The sequence below is a fragment of the Eleginops maclovinus genome, chromosome 5, assembly GCF_036324505.1.
Source record: "Eleginops maclovinus isolate JMC-PN-2008 ecotype Puerto Natales chromosome 5, JC_Emac_rtc_rv5, whole genome shotgun sequence".
NCBI classification, from domain to species: Eukaryota; Metazoa; Chordata; class Actinopteri; order Perciformes; family Eleginopidae; genus Eleginops; species Eleginops maclovinus.
In genome coordinates this window covers 11,541,201-11,561,644 of record NC_086353.1, presented here as the reverse complement: position 1 = coordinate 11,561,644, position 20,444 = coordinate 11,541,201, and the positions used below count along the sequence as shown (strand labels likewise).

The window sequence follows — 20,444 nt, the reverse complement described above, 5'->3', positions numbered from 1 at the left end:
TCAAAATGCCAGCAACAGATCCACATCCCACACTGAAGTGAACCAATTTGCCATGCTGATTTGGTTTGTTTGATTTTGGTTTAAGACTCGGTTGAATTGTATGCTCCATAAACAGATCAAGCCTTTTCATCATCAGAGAGGTCTTTGAATTTATTTATTTCCCTTCGTGTTTTCGGGCTTGCAACAAAATATTCCAACTTTAGTTCACTGCTGCATAGTGTCAATTACCTCAAGGTTTACTCTAAATACTGAATAAATAAATCAAACATTAAAGGCAATACCCGGTGAGGAACAGAGATCCATATTCAGATGTGGCCATGTCTGACTGTTTAGGATCGCTATTTTGCACTAGGTAAAGGACAGCATGACAGCCGCTATAACCCATTTCTCTAAGCATAATATAGTCCTTGACATATTGATTTTTATCTGTGAATAGTCTTTCTTTTTGTATGGTTTTACAAAAAGTTGTGTGGCATGCCTATCCTCTTATATTGAAGTGTCCTTTGAATGCTTTTTGCAGCCCTATTCTGACTTGGTTTGAATTTCATTAAGTAGTGTTACGCACCAAATCCACTGTTCATGTTCTAGCTGTACACCATGCATTCAACATGTGATGGAGACTTTTAGCCATCTATAAGAATATTCGCCATGCAGTAGGCTTCATTCTGTATCTGTGATCACCAAAATGCCATCTGTCCTTGTTCGACAACTCACATTATTTGCCTGCCCAGGTCAAGCAAGTATCTTAAGTGTACAAGTCTTTATGACCTGAAGAACACAATATGTAAAAGAGAAGGCATTCTTCTGTCAAAGCATGTTGACCCTGGCTCAGCAATGGTGATGGTGGCAAGAGCTGTAGACAGAGTTGGGTCTTGGGAACAACTCGAGTACTTAACCCGGCTACAAGTCTGTGTTTGGAACCATGGGTGAAAGATTAATATTTGTTAAAGATTGTCAGCTGTTAGAACAAGTCCATTTGGGAAGGTCAGATATTAATGCCCATCCGACAGAAATTTTAGGTAATGTTTATTAGGGTGTACAAGCTGTTCTTTTTACCCATTATGAAGGGACACTGAACAGGCTTTGCTGTGTACTTTGTGCATCATTTCTGAATGGCTGGCATTATTTGAACACAGTCTTTAAAAAGCTTTCTTAACAATGTGGCAAGTGCTGTTTGTTAATGTCAGATTGAAAAAGTCATCCCATTAAGGTTTAAATCAACAGGAAGTCAGAAATTTACCGAACGATCTGTTACAAAATAACAAAAACAAGAAATTTAAATTCAAGAGAATATAAGAGACCAAGATCTGGATGAGGGTGGATGTAAGCAAGAGGGAAATGAAAGCCAGCCGAGAGCAGAGAAGAAGGAAAACCTGAGAATGATGAGGTACATTGTAAATCCAATTGTGTACCAAATATCTTAATGTAAATTCCTCAGGTCTGTTGAAATGGATTATAAGTCTGGTAAAAATGATTCAGAGATACCAGTTAGCAGAGTTTCAGCAATATATTAAACAGAGAGGAAATCGCCTGTGAGCTTTTCTTATAAATCTTAGAACTATTCTTCATTGATGAAGAATAAAACAACTAGGAGGTTTAACATTCATAATTATCGATACACAAAGGTCTGGGTTTGCTACCAAGGGAAGAGATATCTGACATTGAGCTAATCAAAGAGGTTGAAGCCAAATCGATGCCCATCTGAGATTTAGTCTGATCCTGTTTACACTATACGCTCCTGTAAATGGGATTTTGATCATGCCTCTGAAATCAGTGCTCTTCAATCTGAGCTAAAATAAACATGTCATACATTTATACATCACAAGTCCTTTTCATTGAAATTCATGCTTCATGACTTTCACAACAACAATATTCTTAGAGATGGTGAGCAGCCTGTTGAAAGATAAGTGTTTTGTTCCTATAATTTCGTTAATGTTAGGCTGGAAATCAGTTTGTTTACCAGCAGTGATGAGGAGGTAGAAGGAAAGTTAAACATTACGTTGCCTGACTAAACATTTACAAGGTGACCGGGCACGCTTGCATTGGAGATTGACACAAAATGTATGGTTAGAGATAGCAAGTGTTATCAACTGCTAGTGAGTGACCTACTGATTTTATGTGTAATGTTGTACTGCGTTGTTCTGATGTGGTTTCATTCTGATTGAGTCTGCACTTTATTTGAGAGATAATATGTGTGTAATTGTGACTGAGCTACGAGGCCCCCGAGGCACACAGGCCTTCAGGCTTTTGACTCAATGACAAAAGCCAAAATGAACCGAGACTGGATTACACCAGTCCTGCATTCCTATCCAAACCTGTTACACACACACACACACACACACACACACACACACACACACACACACACACACACACACACACACACACACACACACACACAGCTACACTAATCCTGCACACATAGGCAAATCACTGAAGCAAGCCAATACATGTTTTACACACACACTCTGAAAGCGCAAAGGAAACTGTGTGATCATAGGAAAAAAAGAAAAATGTATCACTACAAAAACCAAAAGTAATTCAATCAAAAATGGCAAACTCTGCAAAAAGAAGCACAATGGGAGTTACCCTTTGTTTTATGTGCTGCTACAGCACAGTTGTGTGCTAACAAAAAAAAAAATACTGAGCCAATGTGCGTAGCCAGTATCCTCAAACAAGGCTTTTTTTTTTTATTGGCTGGTCTTCAAGTCCGATCCGATTCACACCCTTTGGTTTATTGTATTCCGTTGCACTGTGGGAACGCCACCCATTTAAACCTGCTTCCCATTAGAAGATTAACCTAAAAGCGTGGTGAGTGAATAAATCACAGAGCAGCACGAATGAATAACCTGCAGCCAGCTATTTCAATGAAGACCCCTACCCGAGCAGAGGCGATAGAGCACATTTTAAAAAGTTGCAATGCAATTTTATTTCGGTGACATTTTCCAGGCGCACATTACTTCTAGAGTGGCATAGTTGGATGAAAGCACATTTGAACTTTCATTTTCATTTTTCATTTTTTTGTGGGATACTTTCGGTGACAGCAGTTGCTTTCACTTTCTCTTTATGTGTGGATTATTTTTTATGCCAAATTGATACATTAATGAAGTGAAAAATCTAATGTTCTTGGTGACATCTTTGTTATTTGAAGACAACGGTCAAGACATCCAGTGTTTTTTGGAGTTATGTCACTGACAATGATACTGTCGCTCTACAAGTCTTGTGAAACCTCTGTGCATGTGCCTGCATGTGAGAAACTGTCAACATGAAAACTGGCATATATTGAAAGCAGCGTCTCAGTGTGAACTTCTCCAAGCTTGGTTTCAGTGGATGCTGGATGAATGCTCATGTTGTGTCACAGCCTCAAGTGTCTTGTCAGGACTTGTCAGAGCAGGTGTGACAATCTCTGATCCACCTCTCACACTGCCTCCTCTTGTTTATGTTCTCTCTTTCGGTTCTATGCTGGATTTTCCGTTTGTATGATGTCATATCATGTTTCTGTTTCTTATCCTTCCCTTTCATTCCTTTCACTATTGTTTCCCTGCTCTTCAACACTTGTCAGCTATGAGACGTGTGAAGCAGGACATGGGGCCTCAACTTTGTGTCAGTCCAGGATCTTGCTCTTAGATTTGTTGGAACAGAGAGTTTATGATATCAACAGTGTTGATCTTTTGCTTCCTTTTCTATTTATATATTTTTTTTCTCCATCCAATTATATGACACTTGACACCTTCACGAAGACGAAGAATTATTGGAAGCTGTCTGGGTTTCCCTTAAATTACAGGTACATGTAAGCTCCTTCAAACCTGTATACAGCAGTGAGGCATGACCATGGCGCTGTTTACCAAACTCAAATATATGGTTAAAAGACTATTATGACTTCAGTTAGCCCTTAGCGGCTCTGAACTTTGCCCTTAGTCACTCTGTTTCCAGTGAAGCCTGAGCTAGACTGTAATATTTTCTAATATCTGTCTTTAAAATCTGTACAACATATATTACCCTCTATCTTTAGGCTCCTAATTTGGACACCAAACTTGCTTGTGAGCACTAAGACAAAGTCAAACCCAGATGTAATAAATAAACCTCCCTTTTTTAAAGAGTAACTAAAAAACAATTGGTTGTTACAATTACCCTTTCAATGTAGGATGTGCAGAGACACTTTTATGTGTATCCTGCAGCCTAAATGATTAGAAAAAGATAATATTGTTTTGAATTCTCTTTATATTTAAGGAAGTCCTAAAGCTTGATATTTTGAGGACCCCAACTTTATATAGACTGACTGTTATGTTGTTTTAACTCAACCAATCATAAGCACAATCCTTATCTGATTTAGGTATTTATTTTAGACTTATAATCAGCTCATATTTCCCACAGAAGCTGAGCATGTTCACCAATATGTTGTAATTCTTATTGTCATTTTGGAAACAGAGCCATTCTGGGAAATGCATTTGTTACACTTGGCTTCTCCACAGTCGCATTCAAAAGCTTATCCTGCATGTTAATAACACTCAGTGACTCAGTTACAAGCTGCATTACACGTTATGCTTGTGCTTCACCATGCATATGTATGTTCCGGATGACGATGTTAATGCCTGTAGCCCCTCTGCCGATATGATGTGTGAATAACAAGTTTTTTTTCAAATGGTTGGCCATGGCCCTTTTGATCTACTGCTCAGCTTAATGACTGATTTTCTCACCCAACATCCTTCCACTCTTAATATTTTAAATTTGTGCTGCAGATGGTGATTTTGACATGGCTAGTGATCAGAAGTGGGTCCATATTGGGAACCACACGGAGGGCAATATCAAGCAGTATGCATCCATAAAAAATGTGAAGCTAATGTCAACCATCTGCATGTTTGGCTGATGGCATAATGGCTGACAGCATAGAATATGTCAGTGGCGAACACAAAGAAAAACCTAATGGCTAACGATAACAATGCTAAGTCTTTGTCTTTCAAAACCTAACCTGTTTCATTCAGTTCAAACACATTCTGGTGCATTTGCTAGTTTAAGGTGTTTTTTTTTTGTCTTTCCAGTGAGCTAACAATCAATTGATGGGCAGTGCTTTTAAATGTTATAACCTGTTACTTAAACGGGGCTTCATGTTCCATAATCTATGTCTCTGCACCTGGAGCAATAATCGTTTTCATGCATTTACACCCGAGTGAAACCCGAGTTGCTGTCAATCACTGCAATTACATTTCTGCATTTGAAACCTTGCACAATTTCTCCTGGTTTGCATTGTAGATAGTTAACACAAGCACACAACAGACCAACACTAAAAGGAACAAATAATACTAATGTGCCAGTCTGAAAGAAACCTAAGACCTTGACAGTTAGACTTGGAAATTTCACACTCCTTGCTGGATAAGCCTGAACAGAGATCAGTTTGAGACCTGTGGGTGCGTTGTGTAAATGAGCGGTATTTTGACGCCCTAAGATACTGTAGGCCAAGCCCATTCTACCCCCTGCTGAACAGACTCTGTGTGTGTGTGCCTGTGGTACATTACAAAACCCCACTTATCGCCCTTGAATACTTTATATGACTGTAGAGACAAAATGAGAGCAACGGAATTTGTTCTTTTGAGATGCTGTGGTTTCATCACTCTCCTCTCAACACGATTCAGTCAGATAGTCAGTGCATTAAACTTGCTTTAGTGTAAACGATGAACACTGACCTCTTGGAAGATTTATTTTGATATTTCCCTTGCAGCAACGTCTTTGATGCTCTCGGGTGCTTTTGTCCCGTTGTGATCGTTTGTACAAGGTTATTGTACAAAATTGCGCAGTTACCAACCAGATAAATGTGGGGTTTTTAAGTTAATGATGTTTATTGATACTTCAAAGTACACACATTACTTGAATGTCTGTGTAACCTCCGAGGCTATTCTGAAGTACAGCTGTCATGCATGTGGTGTATGTTGTGTGTTCTTTGATAATCCCCAACACGCTTCACAGTCGACTACATTGCTAGCTATGTGATGTAGGAGGCGCACACATATCGCCCATTAACCTTCCGTCTTTCACACACACACACACACACACACACACACACACACACACACACACACACACACACACACACACACACACACACACACACACACACACACACACACACAGACAGCAGTGGAATGCAGTGTTTTCATTCCCCCCGACCTGGACTGTCAATCAGAGAAACTTGGCTGTGTGCTGTTGCAGCAGCACCATCCAAGCTGCACAAATTCTACCCACACACACACACACACACACACACACACACACACACACACACACCTTCCCACACTGTCAGATTTATTTCTATCTAGATAAGCAGGACATCCATCTTCAATAATGCAATTTCTGCTGCAGTCTGTAAAGCAAGTGCAAATCAATAGCTGATGAAAAAGCACTTTACAACAATCCTCTCCGTCCATCCCCTCAAGCTAGAGAGTTAGTGCCTCTTCGAAGGCTCCATCTCTGATTGGAGATCTATCTAGGTATTTATTTTACCGTTAGTTGGCTGTCTGTTTAAGGCTGGCTCTTCCTGAGTAATAGCCAGTGACGACAGCAGAGGATGTTCAGGTTCAGAGATCAGGGTCGTTGCGATTGCACATTGGGTCTCTAATCGTCTGGAGGACAGCTCTTCCTGTTCCCAAAAACATGGGTGGAAGGATATTTTCAACTTACAGTGACCTTGGATAACTCTCTCTCTCTGGCTGTCTGTCTCTCACAGGCCTGGAACTGTCCTTTAGCCTATCTCTCTACTCCTCACTTGTCCGCTTCCCCCCTTTTAGTTCTGGAGGTTACATCTTGCACTCTTGTAATCCCCGAGAGTGAAAGACGGTAATGTTGAAAAGAAGCGTGGTAATAGGACATGTAGAAGCAGCGCATTAAGTGAGCTTCAAGCAGATGAACTTCACTTCAAAGCAGTGTAAATCCAGCGTGGCATCACTAATACTGGTATTAGAAATTAATAAAACGATTAATGTTCGTTCTCAAATGCGCTTACAGCACTGTATGTGATTGAGAGCATACAGTCTAAAACTGCAACCCTACGTCTGCCTCCCACTCTTTCTTTTTCTCTTTCTGTCTTCACTATAATCATTCCCCACCTCCATCCCCTCATCTCTCCAAGAAATGGAGCAGAAACTTCAAAGTGCACAGAAGCAGGGTGGCCAGCGGTCTAACAGAAGCGTAATTGCATCACCACACAAAAACAAAATGTCACTAGGTGGCCTTTTAATGATTCCCCCAAACCCTCCCCCATATAGACCTTAAACTATTTTAGCAACTTGGTGTACGCTGTTCAGTAATCAGTATTTACAAAATCAACCAATTCAGAAGACTGCTGCATTCTCCTTCAGGAAGTGACCTGCATCATGAATGATAGTAAACTGAATCCTGGACTAAAGAATACAAAAAGTCAACAACTCTGTACTCTAATCTTTCTAGTATCATATGCATGTGTTCTCGTGTTTGAGTGGGGTGTTGTTTTTGAATAAGCTAGTTCTTAATTCCATAGCGTCACATATTGTGAATGGGGTTTTAAATTCCTGAAACGTATGCATTTCAAAGATAACATATTTACATTTCATCTGGTTTGGCTCCTGTATGCCACCACTGGTGTGGCCTCTCTTACAGTCTGACACTCTTTCTAGCGTTCTGTTGCTAAGATTGAAGATAATGAAGACTTTTCTTGACATGAACTGTGATTTGAGTTTATTTCAACACCAAAAAAAGTTGGACAAAGGTCTGCTAATTTGCTTATTGAAAAAAAAAGCGTCTTCCCTTGTAGGAGTAGTTTAAGATTGCCATTCTTATATAAAGTCAGTGCACTGCCTAAGAGAGTAATACAAGAGCAGTGAGCTGTGACACTAAATGATTATAATAGTTTTTCATTCCAGACACCCTACTGCTATCCCATCTGTTCCCACATAGCTAATGTCACCACACCGGCTCTCGGCATAGAGACTTCATGGCACCCCACTAGGCAAATATACATTGTTATATAAACATGCACACATATGCTGAAGGCAAATATACATTCTTCTGCAGCAGGGCAGGAGGAATGTTTCATGCTGATAGTTTGCAGGAAGCCTGTATGTCTGAGACCTTCCTACATCCACACTCTTAAATCTTGATAGGGCTGCGATACAGCTTTGATTATTAACAGGTCATTCATTATTTTGTTATTAATCAATGGAGCTTATTGGTTGACTCAAGTGGAGTGTCAACTTCAATGCAAAAAAGTCAAATAATGTCCAATATTTCCTTTTTAAAGGGGAACCCCACCTCTAAAATGAACCAAAGTGTACTCAAAATCTGATACATTTCCTCAAGTGAGTCAACATCCTTTGGTGTTGAAACCCAAAGAGTAAAGGAAGACAAGTCTTGGAGTGTGGAGTTATAAAAAGAGCATACCAGACATTTATCAGACTGTAACACGGTCCACTTCTCTACTTGAGAATAGAGCATCGATGCTACATTTGACGGTATTAGCTCCTAACACAACAGGATCTTTGAGCAAACTATCAAGAGTTGCATTGTGGGTAATGTAGTTGACTTATTTTGACATGCAAGAACAATGAATTGTATTAGAACACACAATACTCGGATGCAATGATTACTGGGACTCTGAATAGAACAGAGACCTCGTTAATGTCATTAGTAACACCTGCGCTATTCCTACAGTATGGCAAGTGGGAAACGTCTTATCAATGCAGCACTAGTACACAATGTACTTTTTTGTTCCCAATAGTCTATCATTCCTTCTGCCTGTGCTCAGTTTTTTGTCTTTGGCCAAAACACCTTCAGTCCATTGTGTGACTCAGTGTGAGTGGGATAAGGGGAGGGAGCATCAGAGACTTGGAGAAACCCTTAAAGTGGGGGAGGTCATACCATGGTGGTCAAACAGCCTACAACTTGCTCAAATGGCAAGTGCCTGTGTAGGCAACAAATGATTACCTTCAAAACCAAAAACCTGTCAGTTTTAATCAAACTGAAGCTCATTTTTATTCATCGGGTTTGGCATGTAAAAGGTGTTATAGGTGTCAATAATTGAACAGCGTAGCAGCCGATCTGTTCATGGCAATGTGCCATATTAGTGTTACTGCTGCTGTTTGGTGCTGATATGTATTAGGTAGAATATACATGGACCGAGACAAGGGTGTAGGGAAAAAGTCCCACACATTTGTGGGTTGCTGTGCTTTCTGAATACCACAAGAGGATTGTGGGAGTTGTGTGAAAATTCACAGTTAAGGTGCAAAGATTCATGGTCAAAGTAAAGATTCCACATTAACACTTCTGATTGGTCTAATAGTGTAGACACTACACAATCAAGAACAGGAAGCATTTATAATCCTGAATGATCTTAAATATCTCTGACAGTATTATCTCTCCATTATGTTATTTTACAATTGTTGTTGTAGTCTACATGACATTCATTACATCCTGGAAATGGCCCCCCTCTCTGTTGTTTTTCTGTTTTTTTCCAAGGGGTCCCAAGATAAGTCTGAGGGGATCACAGGATCGTTTTACTTTTTTCTCAGATTCTTTTGAAATGCTAAATACTTTCACCTGTCTGGGCAACAAATACTGAGGTACAAACTGAGCTCGCTAGGGATGTTTGTGCCCTTTTTGGTTTCCCTGATATAAATATGTGCGTTTTAAGACACTGCCTTAAACATTAAATGCAGTTTATTTCTCTACTCTTTGTTTTTTCTCACTCTTTTTATCCCCTCAAAAGAGTGTTACAATAATTGTCTTATATTATGAATGATATATCCTTGCATTTTAATTATGGAAATGTGTCTCAAACAGTAAATAAACAAAGCAAATTGTGTGTTGTGTGATAATAATACTACATTATTACGCTATAATTATGTTTTAGTGACATTACTGATTTGAGCTGAGGTTCCACTGTAATTACCATAAAAAATGCAGTATAAGTCTCTGTGGTACGGACATCGTATGAAACAGATAAGGTCAGTTTGTATTTGTGATGAGCAGCACAAGGACATAATGCTATTCCTATCCTGGGGCCCTGGCCTCTCATATCCATAACCTTCTCTCTTGTTTTGTTTCTCTCTTAATCTCTTCATCTTGTCCAGTATCTCTTCCCTTCACAAAGCTGAGTTTCCCTTTTCAATAAAATATATATCAAAAGGTTGAACATTTGGTTTAGCCAGGAACAGATTGTCATTAGATTACTATGGAAAACATAAGAATTCATCACAATATATGTCAATTCTTCCAACTCTTGAACAATGTCTTGTTTCTGTCCGTCCCAAACAAGATGTGTTCTCAGGTTTGCGCCACAGGTCATCCCATGTCTTGGGACATTAGGGGATGTGACCCCCAAACCACTCTTTATGTTTCCTGTCACCTCATTTCCCCCTGTGTCTTCATTTCTCTCCCGCTCTTCTTTCCAAGCCTCTTCACTTTCTTTGTTTCGTAACTCTTTGACTTTGTCAGCCTTCCCTTCTCTACCCTCCTGTATCATGTCTAATTATCGAAGTCAGTGTGTGTCTACGGGGAGCTCCTCAATACCTCCTCATCAAAGCCTCTGTTTGTGTTTGCTTGTTTATCTCTGGCTGCTATTCTAGGCGCTCTCCTGAAGCCCTGATGAGACTCCTCTCTACGGAGGCTTATACTGTAAGCTGTCACTGCACCTCCAGTCATTCAAAACACTGCCAAAATGAGTTTTCTTTTCTCATTTTAAAGGGTATCTCGTGTCTCTCAATCTTTCTAAATATACTGCATATGTATACTATCGTATGCCTCTCTGCTGATCCTTCCTCTCTCACCACTTTAGATTTTGAGAGAACTCCGGTGTATTGAAAAGTATGCTGGAGGTTGTTTTACCATCAAAAAATCCCCTTCCCTCTTCTTCTTTCATCCTTCTGTTGTCCCCCTCCGTACACAGTGCACCTACCTTCTTACATTGTTTTATGTGGGCCCTTTTTTCCCCTTTGACCCCGCCACCCATCCCACACCTCGAGGACTCTGCAGGAGTTCTTTAGGTGTTTGTTAGGAAAAGTTTCTCGGTATGTTAACTACACCCCTTTAGGGCCTGAAAGATCTACCGTACACGAAGAGCAACAATAGCATCGGCTCTACTGAGTTGCCTTCTGGGAGGAAATGAGAAACCTTATTTGTGGAGAATGTGAGTCGGATGTGGAGAGGGGGTTTTAGGGAGAAATAAGAAAGTGGTTGATGCATATCAGCTTATTTTGGCAGTTTGCATGGACTGGAAGTGCCAATGTGAAGTTATAGGTAAGGGAAGGTCACCATTTAAGTTGTATATTCCTATTAGTGTCCAGACAGTAGCTTGTATATGAGGGTTTGCATGTTATGCATCTGGAAAATGTTTGTTTGTGTATTGCAAAAAATATTTTACGCTTTGGAGGTCTGTTATGGTGATTAGTGACAACGACAGTGTGTTATATGTTACAGAAATAGGTCGCTGTATTGCTCAGATCTCCCCCAATTTCAGGTCTGAGCTGCTGTGATGGCTAAATGTGTTTATTGTGTAGGACAGATCTCTTTCAACACTACACGGGATTGGAAGGTTGTTACTGCCACTGAGTATAAAGTGCAGAGCCTGTGTTTTCCCTCAAATTATTCTCATCATTTAAGTATTTTGTATGAAACCCACCTAGTGCAGAATTCCATCTGGGCCAAAAATAAGTGCTGTTACTCTCCCGAGGGGTTGACTTAAAGCAGAGTTTCGGCGTGTGACTGCAGGAACTCACTAACGACTGAGTTGCTGTGAGCTGTTTGATATGTATGACTTCAGTCTATTCTCACTCATGTGCCTCTGAGTTTTAAGAAGCTCAGATATTTTCCCATTTAGTGTCAGCTGCAGGGGCTGTGTCATGACAGTAACAAAAGGTTTAATAAGGGTATGGGATTGTGGGTCATTATTCACAAAGGCAGATACTACTATGTTACTTGACTAATAACATGCTTCGCGAATAACAAAGTCCCGTCTCTGATGTTGTGTTGCCACTCCCGTTCCTCTGATCTAGCACTCGTGGGACACGAGGAGTCAGAAACTCTGTATTTCTGTGTATTTTTCGGATGGATATCTCAACAGAATAAAATGCTGAATAGTGGTGTAGGATAATTGCAGAGGATACATCTGAAAAAATGGCCTGGGTTCATTCCCTCTGGGTCTAAACGCAATCATTCTTAGGAATAAAGGGATTCAATTGACACGCATTTGTTTAACCTCTGATCTCTAACCTTCAACCCTGTCTTGTTGTGTTACAGGTGCCAGGATGGATGAGACGGAGAAGTACAAACAGAGACTGGAGGCTATTGCTGTGAGTTGACTCATGCAACTTTCTCTGTTTGGACAAATCCAGCGCCTGTATATGCGATGCTCTAAAGCGCAGCCAGCATCATGAATAGACATGTTTAGGTTAATCAGAGCGGGCAGATGGAAGTGGAAGTCTCAAAGAACTAGATTAAAATTGTAATTAGACAGGCTTTGGGGTAAAAAGCATGAGTCTGAATGTGAAAATGCTTGATTATAACCATCAAATCCTATGTTTTCTTTTATTGAAATCTTAAGAAATGTATCATTTCTTCACAAACATCATAAACATGAGATGCTGTCACATTTCGGCAGGAAACACACCCTGTGTAGGCAGTCACTGTGTTTCAAAGAGCTATGCAAGCTGCTCAGACTGTAAAAAACATTTGTGGAAGTAAAATGTATCTCACAGCAATGTTTTGAAGTTTACTTTTTTGCGTATTGGAGCCGATGGTGATACAGCACAGAGAAAAAACTTCTAGCTGTCCGTTAAAATTTGACAAACTTTCTTTGAAAAGTTTTGTAGATTATAACTTGTATTTTAATGGCCTTTCACGGCGACATTTTTAACACAATTATTTCTACAGGATCTCCTTGACAGTCTTTTGGCAAGATCGCTCAGAAAGTGAAATCTCATTTCATACAGTTACAAGACAGGTTTACATAAAGCCATCTTCTTCTTGTCTACTTCAGATTTGTCTACATAGAGAAAGAGAGGATAAAGTGACTAAGCTCGCCGAGCTGTCCCTTACTCCTAAATAATTTATTGAGTTTGCAATGTGGTAAGCCTGGGTGTCCCCAGTCCCACGAAAACAACACCAGGTTGCTATGGGGACAGCTGCTCTGAGCATTATGGGATATAGAGTGTACCTGATGTCTATGGTGGCAGTGTCCTTGTGACAGATGGCTGACCAGGTGTCCCTGCTCTATGCTTTCCCAGTGATGTTTTATTCACTGCCACCTCTTCTCAATCTTTGTTTCATTGTCATTGATTCATATCAGCTTGTTTATACGTCTCAACTCCATCGCTCCACATTTTTCTTTATTTGAATAAAGGTGTACTCGTCTTGCTCTCACTTTATCTCTCCGGCAACTACTGTATTAATATGTCTACATCCACTCTCTTTCTTTGCAATATCTCACATAACCTCCTTCTTTTCCTCCATCAGGAGAAGCGGCGACTGCAAGAGGAGCAAGACCGAGCCAGGAGAGAGATGGAGGATGAGAAGCTCAGACTACAGCAGCTCAAGGTCTGACACACATACACATGATGATCTACCCGACCTCATTTGTTCACGCACACACACACAGCCTTAATTTCACTCAGCTGAAATCCCCCGCAGACCCATTCCAGCTTGTTAGCAAGCTCCAAATGAATTTTGTTTTCACACACACACTCTCTCACACATAGATGAACTGTATAACCTCACACACTTCCTGGTTTTTCCAGTCTCTCACAAGGTTAGAGTCGAGCCTTCCTTTGCTGAAATCTTTTTTTTACTGTGAGTGTTTACATACTCTGCAAGTCGCAGACCTGCTCTATTGTTTTCGCATCATTTCCAGACTGGCGTTCCCACTTCCTACTCCACTGTGCTACGCTGGCCTGGGGCACATTCCTCAAATTGTGTGAAATTTGCACAGTATGTGTTTGTGTGCAAGCGGGTATGAATGTGTGTGATGGTGTGGTCATGCAAAAGAAAACTTTGCATATGCTTATCATATTTGTGTGTGAATGGATGTTTGTGCACTGAACATGAACTGTATTTGCAGTATAAAATCATCTGCAGGAAGCTTCAGAGATTAATTTAAAATGAGGATGTCGATACCTGCTCTCACAGGAGGTGATATCATAATTGCTTTTAGTAAATTCATTAGCTTTGACATTGACTTTCAATCCAGGGTAGATGTAAGGATGAGATATGAAAGAGCAGCAGCGTATACAGTACACAGCTCCTGGCCTGCAGGAAAGTTTGCAGAGGGCTAAGTCAGCCAAAGGAACGGGGGGGGGGGGACAGAGCGGGACTTGTTCTGCTGTGCAGGAGAAAACACAGAGATGGTTTTGTGACGCTTATAGTTAGGCAGGTAGCTACTGGCTAACGGTTGCCAGATTTAGGAAACATGGGGGCCATAGGCTGGAGTGGAGTGGAGTTTTTATATGCTTTCCCCACAGCAGTGAGCGTCAACACCTGGCGTTACACAGTAAGCTGCTGGGTACTTTTTACTGAAATGTATTGCATAATGTGTACAGCCACATTGTGATAAAAACTGTAATCCTGGCCTTTTTATTTTTAAAGATAAGATTAACTTCATTAAAATATCCATGCAGACAAACTGTTTTTGCTCGTCAGAGTCAGACCGGCGTTCCTCGAGTTGGCAAGATTTTTCTTTCTAGCTCAAGGGCACTTTAGCTGCACAGATGCTTGCTGAAACAAGCTTTTGAACCAAGGTCAACTGGTTGCAACAGGGCTGTAATACTAACTGAGTCAGCCTGCAGCCCCTGGTATTAGTCTGACATAAAGGGAAACACAAATGGTTTAAAATGGTTTGAGCGAAAATTGTTTCTCCTCTTTCACACTTGCATGCTTACAACCGTCAAGATTCAGTGTTTAAATCTACATTGAGCAACCATTTGAACATTTTCCATTCATGTGAAGCAGATCATTTATTTAAAGGGGAATCTATTCATATTTGAATCCACATTTATAGAGTGAAAAATGGCTCCAGGGTTTTATTTTTCTGATGGTGCAGAAGTATATCACCATGTTTGTTTGACATGAATGCAGCTTCTGTTGAAAGACAAATAGCTTCAAACGTTTCCTTAGAAACGAGCACAGGATTTACTTGCCCTAGTCCAGCTCATGAAAAAACCCAAAAGGTTAATATCATTATAACGTTCATGCTATATTTGTTTTGTGCATCTCCGATTTTTCACCTGTTTGTCAGTTAAAAAGTCACATCGATATGGCCAGCAAAAGGTAGGAAAACAATAGGAAACCGCAGATAGCTTGTAGTTTAGATGGTTTGCACTGGAAACCTATGCAATGGTTGCCATTTGTGACATGTTACTCATTGTCACATATTCAAACACACACATACTTTTAAAGACTTTAGGTTAGATGTAGAGTGGGGGTCTAGAACGAAAGATAAAAAGAGAGAAGCAGGAGAAATTGGGTATAATTTTAATGTGTTTTAAGACTTTAAGGAATGTTAGACACCTGAAAGAGTGTTGTAGGAGCCATTAATTGAGTATACATGGCCTACAAACATTATGTGTTGAATATTCATTTATTTACCTTAGTTGTTTATGCCCCTGAATATGTTTGTTGATACCCCTTGGTCTCCTATTTGCTATATTATGTCTGTTTATGAGGAAGGGGTTGGTTTACACACGGGGAAAGCTAAACCAGTTCAACCACACACACCAGACACACTCAGAGGGATTATCAAAATCAAATCAAAATGGATTAATCACACTATGTGGATTTTTGTTGTGGATTATTTTGTGCGTTGAGATGAGTGGCTCAAGGAAGGTTTAAGCCACTACACGTGTGTTCTGATGATGTTCAGAGAGACGTCAGCTTCAGCTCTACAAACTTGAAAGTGCTCGGTATGGTTTTCTGTTAGCAGGGAACGACGCCTCGGGCATCTTTCGTTCACTGGGTCATGTTTATTTGCTGGAGTGGTGTAGAATGAGTTGAGATTAGAACATGAGCACACACCGACTGGTAACGCTGGCTCACAGATGTTTCTGTCTGTCACCTTTTCTTCTCACCTTTGCACCTTCAAATAACTACATTCCCCTCGACCCTCCCAATCTCAATTCCCACTGCACTATCCATCTTACTTCGGTCTCTCCACTCCTCTCTTTCTGTTCGGCTGCATTTGAAATCACTGCCTTAAACACTCACTTATAAACAGCCTGTATTTCACGCTATTGGGCTTAGTAGATTGGGATTTACATGTTCAGCATCATTTTGCTTTGTAACTGATTAGTGTAATGTGACATGCCTGTACTTTTCATATCTATACAGCAGATTGCATTTTAGGATTTTTTGTAATTGCATCCTATTTATTTAATGTTTTCATATATTCGTGTGGGATTTGTATTTTGTTTCCCTGGTGGACGTTAAATAGAAAGGTAATACGTGTCTTTCAGGCATGTTTCTTTACATAAACCCAATGTGACAGCCTGTAACACTTACTTTTGTTAATCAAAATAAATAGTTTGCACACTTTTACTATACACGTATTGATTAAATTCCAATATTTTATAATACAAAGCTCTTCTTAAATGTATGTTTGCTACAATACAAGTTATTTAACCACTGTAAAATGTCTCACTGAATATATATCTCGGTCACAATTCTTCAGTAACCAGATTTCTCCTTCTGACTCCAGAGGAAGTCTTTGAGGGACCAGTGGTTGATGGAGGCACCTCCCCTGTCCCCTTCCTCCGTGGACACCCAGAACCCCCGCTCCCCCCTTTGGGGCTCCCAGGCCCAGGAGATTGAAAAGCGTATAGACAGGTACAAACAAACATTTTGTGAGTTCACAGAGCTGGAGAGATCTGACACATTTGTATTTGTCTAGTTGAAACATCATGTGTAATTGATCCCTGACCATTCATGTTCTATTTCCCCAAAAAATGTTGGTGTAATTTTTGCTGTTATCATACATTATGTCTGATTTGGCAAAGTTGAGTTTTAACTCTGCCAGTTTTGCACTGAAGGAAAGCAGAGAGCGAGAGGGGAATCCAGCCTGCATACTTGCCAGACCGGACTACACTTATTTTATTGCAATGCTGTTCCTAAAGATTACACTCCAAGATCCCAATCTTATTATTGCGAAGGTCCACAGTACTGCCTCACTTTCCAAAAAGATTCCTCACACACACTGCAGGTGGTCTTTGGGGGAATTAAAACATACTGCTTCAGAAACCAATTGATTTGCCTACTGTAGTGTTCGTTAGATTGGGATCATAAAATAAGTTTATGATAATAGTTAAGAATCAAATCAAAGCATGAACTAGGGGTGTGTGTGTGTGTGTGTGTGTGTGTGTGTGTGTGTGTGTGTGTGTGTGTGTGTGTGTGTGTGTGTGTGTGTGTGTGTGTGTGTGTGTGTGTGTGTGTGTGTGTGTGTGTGTGTGTGTGTGTGTGTGTGTGTGTGTGTGTGTGTTAGGTTGCAATCAGAGAGTCAGCGGTTGGCAGAAGAGGAAGAGAAGCTGAACGAACAGATGGAGGATGGCCAAACAGTGAGGAACACACACACACACACACACACACACACACACACACACACACACACACACACACACACACACACACACACACACACACACACACACATTTTCCCACCCCCTCTGCGGACATAAAGGGTCTTAGAATATGTGTTGAACAAGCTTGTTCTATAATCTTCCATCACGCTGAAAATTTCCCACAACTTCTGTCTATGGCTTTAGCCATAAATAAGTCATTTCCTCTCTTAATGTAACTTTGATGTAGCACCTCTTGTTTTAAAAGCCGGAGCTTGACTCTTAGCAGACCTGTTACATAAACAATTTAGCACTTTATCCACTCCATTATTGTTTGAACCCAAGTCAACCGCAAGTATGTTAACGTCATCTCTCTGAAGTACTTTATAGTACAACCAAAAACTTGTCCCTTCGGTTATACCACCGTTTTTAAAATGTTGTTTTTGTTTTTCGAGTCCTATATCTTTTTATTTATCTTAACCTTGGAATTTGGAGTTCTGATATAATCCACGGAAGACATAAACAGAGTAAGGGTGACCCTGAGTAGTCAGTAGCAGGAAAACTTGGCTATGAAACAAAGGATCATTCATCATGGGGATACATGTCGGTCCTGAGTCGGAATTTGACATCGACCTATGTTATATCTTTTAATGAATGCTGATGTATAGTCTATTCTGGTGTACATATCAGCCTTTAAATAAAAAGTGCAAATTTGAAGGTGATGTAATAACAAAATAATAATAAACACCATGTAGACTTTGTTGCTTTATCAAAATATGTGGGATCTTTCGAGCAACAACAACATAAGGCTACGGTTTATCAAACAAACTATATATTTAATTAACAAAGTTGCCAGTTGTCACAGTTGAAACAGCTGTTTGATGCTTGCTCTCACTCTTGATTAAATAAAAAGGCTTTATTGGGGTAATATAACAATGAATTCTCCATTTTAGTTATACGGACAACCTATACACGCTCCGTACAGTATACACACAATAAACAGCTTGTGTGGAAATGTTGAGGTCCTTAAGTGCATTCTACAAGAAACCGTGGAAAGGGATCAACTGTGTGTTGATTTTAGCCATGACATTCTGCCTGGTCAGAAGGGGGAGTGATTGAGCTGAAAATCCCTACCTAACATCCATCAGGGAGTCAAAACATGAACTGTTCTGTGTCTGTTCTGTGGACATGTTTCCAAAACATGTTCTGCCTGTTTCTTTAAAGCTTGTGGGATGTTCCTGTATTTGTTGTCTTCATACTATCCCTTTGAAATACAGAGGGTTAGGCAACACTACAGAAACAGTTTCAACATCTAAGTCACAGCTAATTTAATCCCTTTCCCAACAGGAGGCAGGGAAGGTGGCAGAGGCCGCAGTAGGTAAGTGGGATCAGATTCACCTTTTGGTACCAAGCAATGTTAAAATGGCTGTGGACATTAGTTCAAATTGCTTTCCACTTAGGTTCTTACCAGAGAGAGAGATAAATCAATGCAAATTTTATTCTGTATAATATTAGAGTGCACATTAGCATTTTCAAGCAATTGAATATGACAGGCTCAGTAAATAAGAGAGAGCAGAATGAAGCATTCATCTGCCAGGCTTTTCAACACTCTGTGACCAATTCATGTCATTACCGTGTTCAGACGCACTGCTTTTCTGGCTGTACTTCTATTACTGCTCCATCTTAACTTCATCAGTACGTATTGATTATATTTAACTGTTTAGTGCTTTAACTCCTTATCATTTCTCTTTCTCTGCTTGATTTGACAGTAATGTATATGCTATCTATAGATAAGCAGCACATTAACAGTTTTGCCATCATCTAATGTTGTGCATAACGAGATTAGTTATCCAAAGAAGCCGCATTGTCATTCTTCTCTCATAATACACTACAGTTATCTGAGTTAATATTTTAATTCAAGGTAACTATGCTTAATGGTGTTATTTTCTGATAAATCATTACTCCCTCGTGTAGTTTCAGTAATGCTTTGTTCACTGCATGTCTAACTGAAAATCACTGCTACCCGCAATGAATGCAATTATTTTCCCATCTCAGAAATGGTTCGAGATGCTGTGATGCAGAACGGAGAAAACAATGCAACAGCATTGGGTGGGTATGGTGTTGACTTGTGTGTCATAAAATAAACACACACACAGGCACCACAATATCCTCACAAAGCTCACGTAGAACGCAGAATGATCCAGAAACAGAAAGGCATAAAATCCTGCACGTAATTTAAATTCTTATTGATGTCAACATCTCTCTCATCACTTTGAACCTGACATTTAATCTTCTTTCCAGTCTTCCTCTTGTTCATTCTATTCATTCACCTTCCTTCCCCTACCCCTTTAAACACCATGAAGTCACTCGTCATAATGTATACATGATATAAGCTGATCTCAAGACATTTGAATTATAAAGGAAAGAGTGGCACTCACATACCTTTACTTCACAAAAGTTCATACATGCTGTGATGAATATTTACGCATGTTTTATAAGATTGTGCATATATATTTATGCTAATAACACCTCAAGTGCATAACTTGCACTTTTAGAGGGCAGCGGGTACGTTGACGGGCTGCGTAACTAGAGTTCAGAAAAGGAAATTGTCCAATTGTATTTAAATCATTTCTGCTCTATCACTTGAGACTGCTGAGTCTCTGTTTCCTCAAGTGTTTCCTTTTTTTGCTCTAAGTTGATCTGTTGCTTATTTTTTGTCTTTTACCATCAGATATCTTCTCTATAATATCTCTTGTATATATTCTTTATGCTTATAATAATACCTATTTTTTCAATTTCTTGTTTTCTAGCTGTCTTTTATCCTAATAAATATCAATTGAAAGGAGCTCTTACAGTCTGCTCTTTAATACATGTTTCATGAATATACAC

The 20,444-nt window shown here is 39.9% G+C and overlaps 1 protein-coding gene across 2 annotated transcripts in view; it reads left to right on the top strand.

Moving 5' to 3' along the window:
* Positions 1 to 20,444, top strand: part of palm3 (paralemmin 3) — a 31,978-nt gene that overhangs the window by 5,127 nt on the left and 6,407 nt on the right. The window contains exons 2-7 of one of the 2 annotated variants that reach the window (XM_063884016.1): positions 12,259 to 12,311; positions 13,474 to 13,554; positions 16,703 to 16,830; positions 17,483 to 17,555; positions 18,903 to 18,933; positions 19,611 to 19,664. In XM_063884016.1, coding sequence (XP_063740086.1) covers positions 12,267 to 12,311; positions 13,474 to 13,554; positions 16,703 to 16,830; positions 17,483 to 17,555; positions 18,903 to 18,933; positions 19,611 to 19,664 — 412 coding nt within the window. In that variant the 5' untranslated portion in view covers positions 12,259 to 12,266. The remainder of the gene's footprint in view (positions 1 to 12,258; positions 12,312 to 13,473; positions 13,555 to 16,702; positions 16,831 to 17,482; positions 17,556 to 18,902; positions 18,934 to 19,610; positions 19,665 to 20,444) is intronic. The other variant, XM_063884017.1, reaches the window with a different exon arrangement.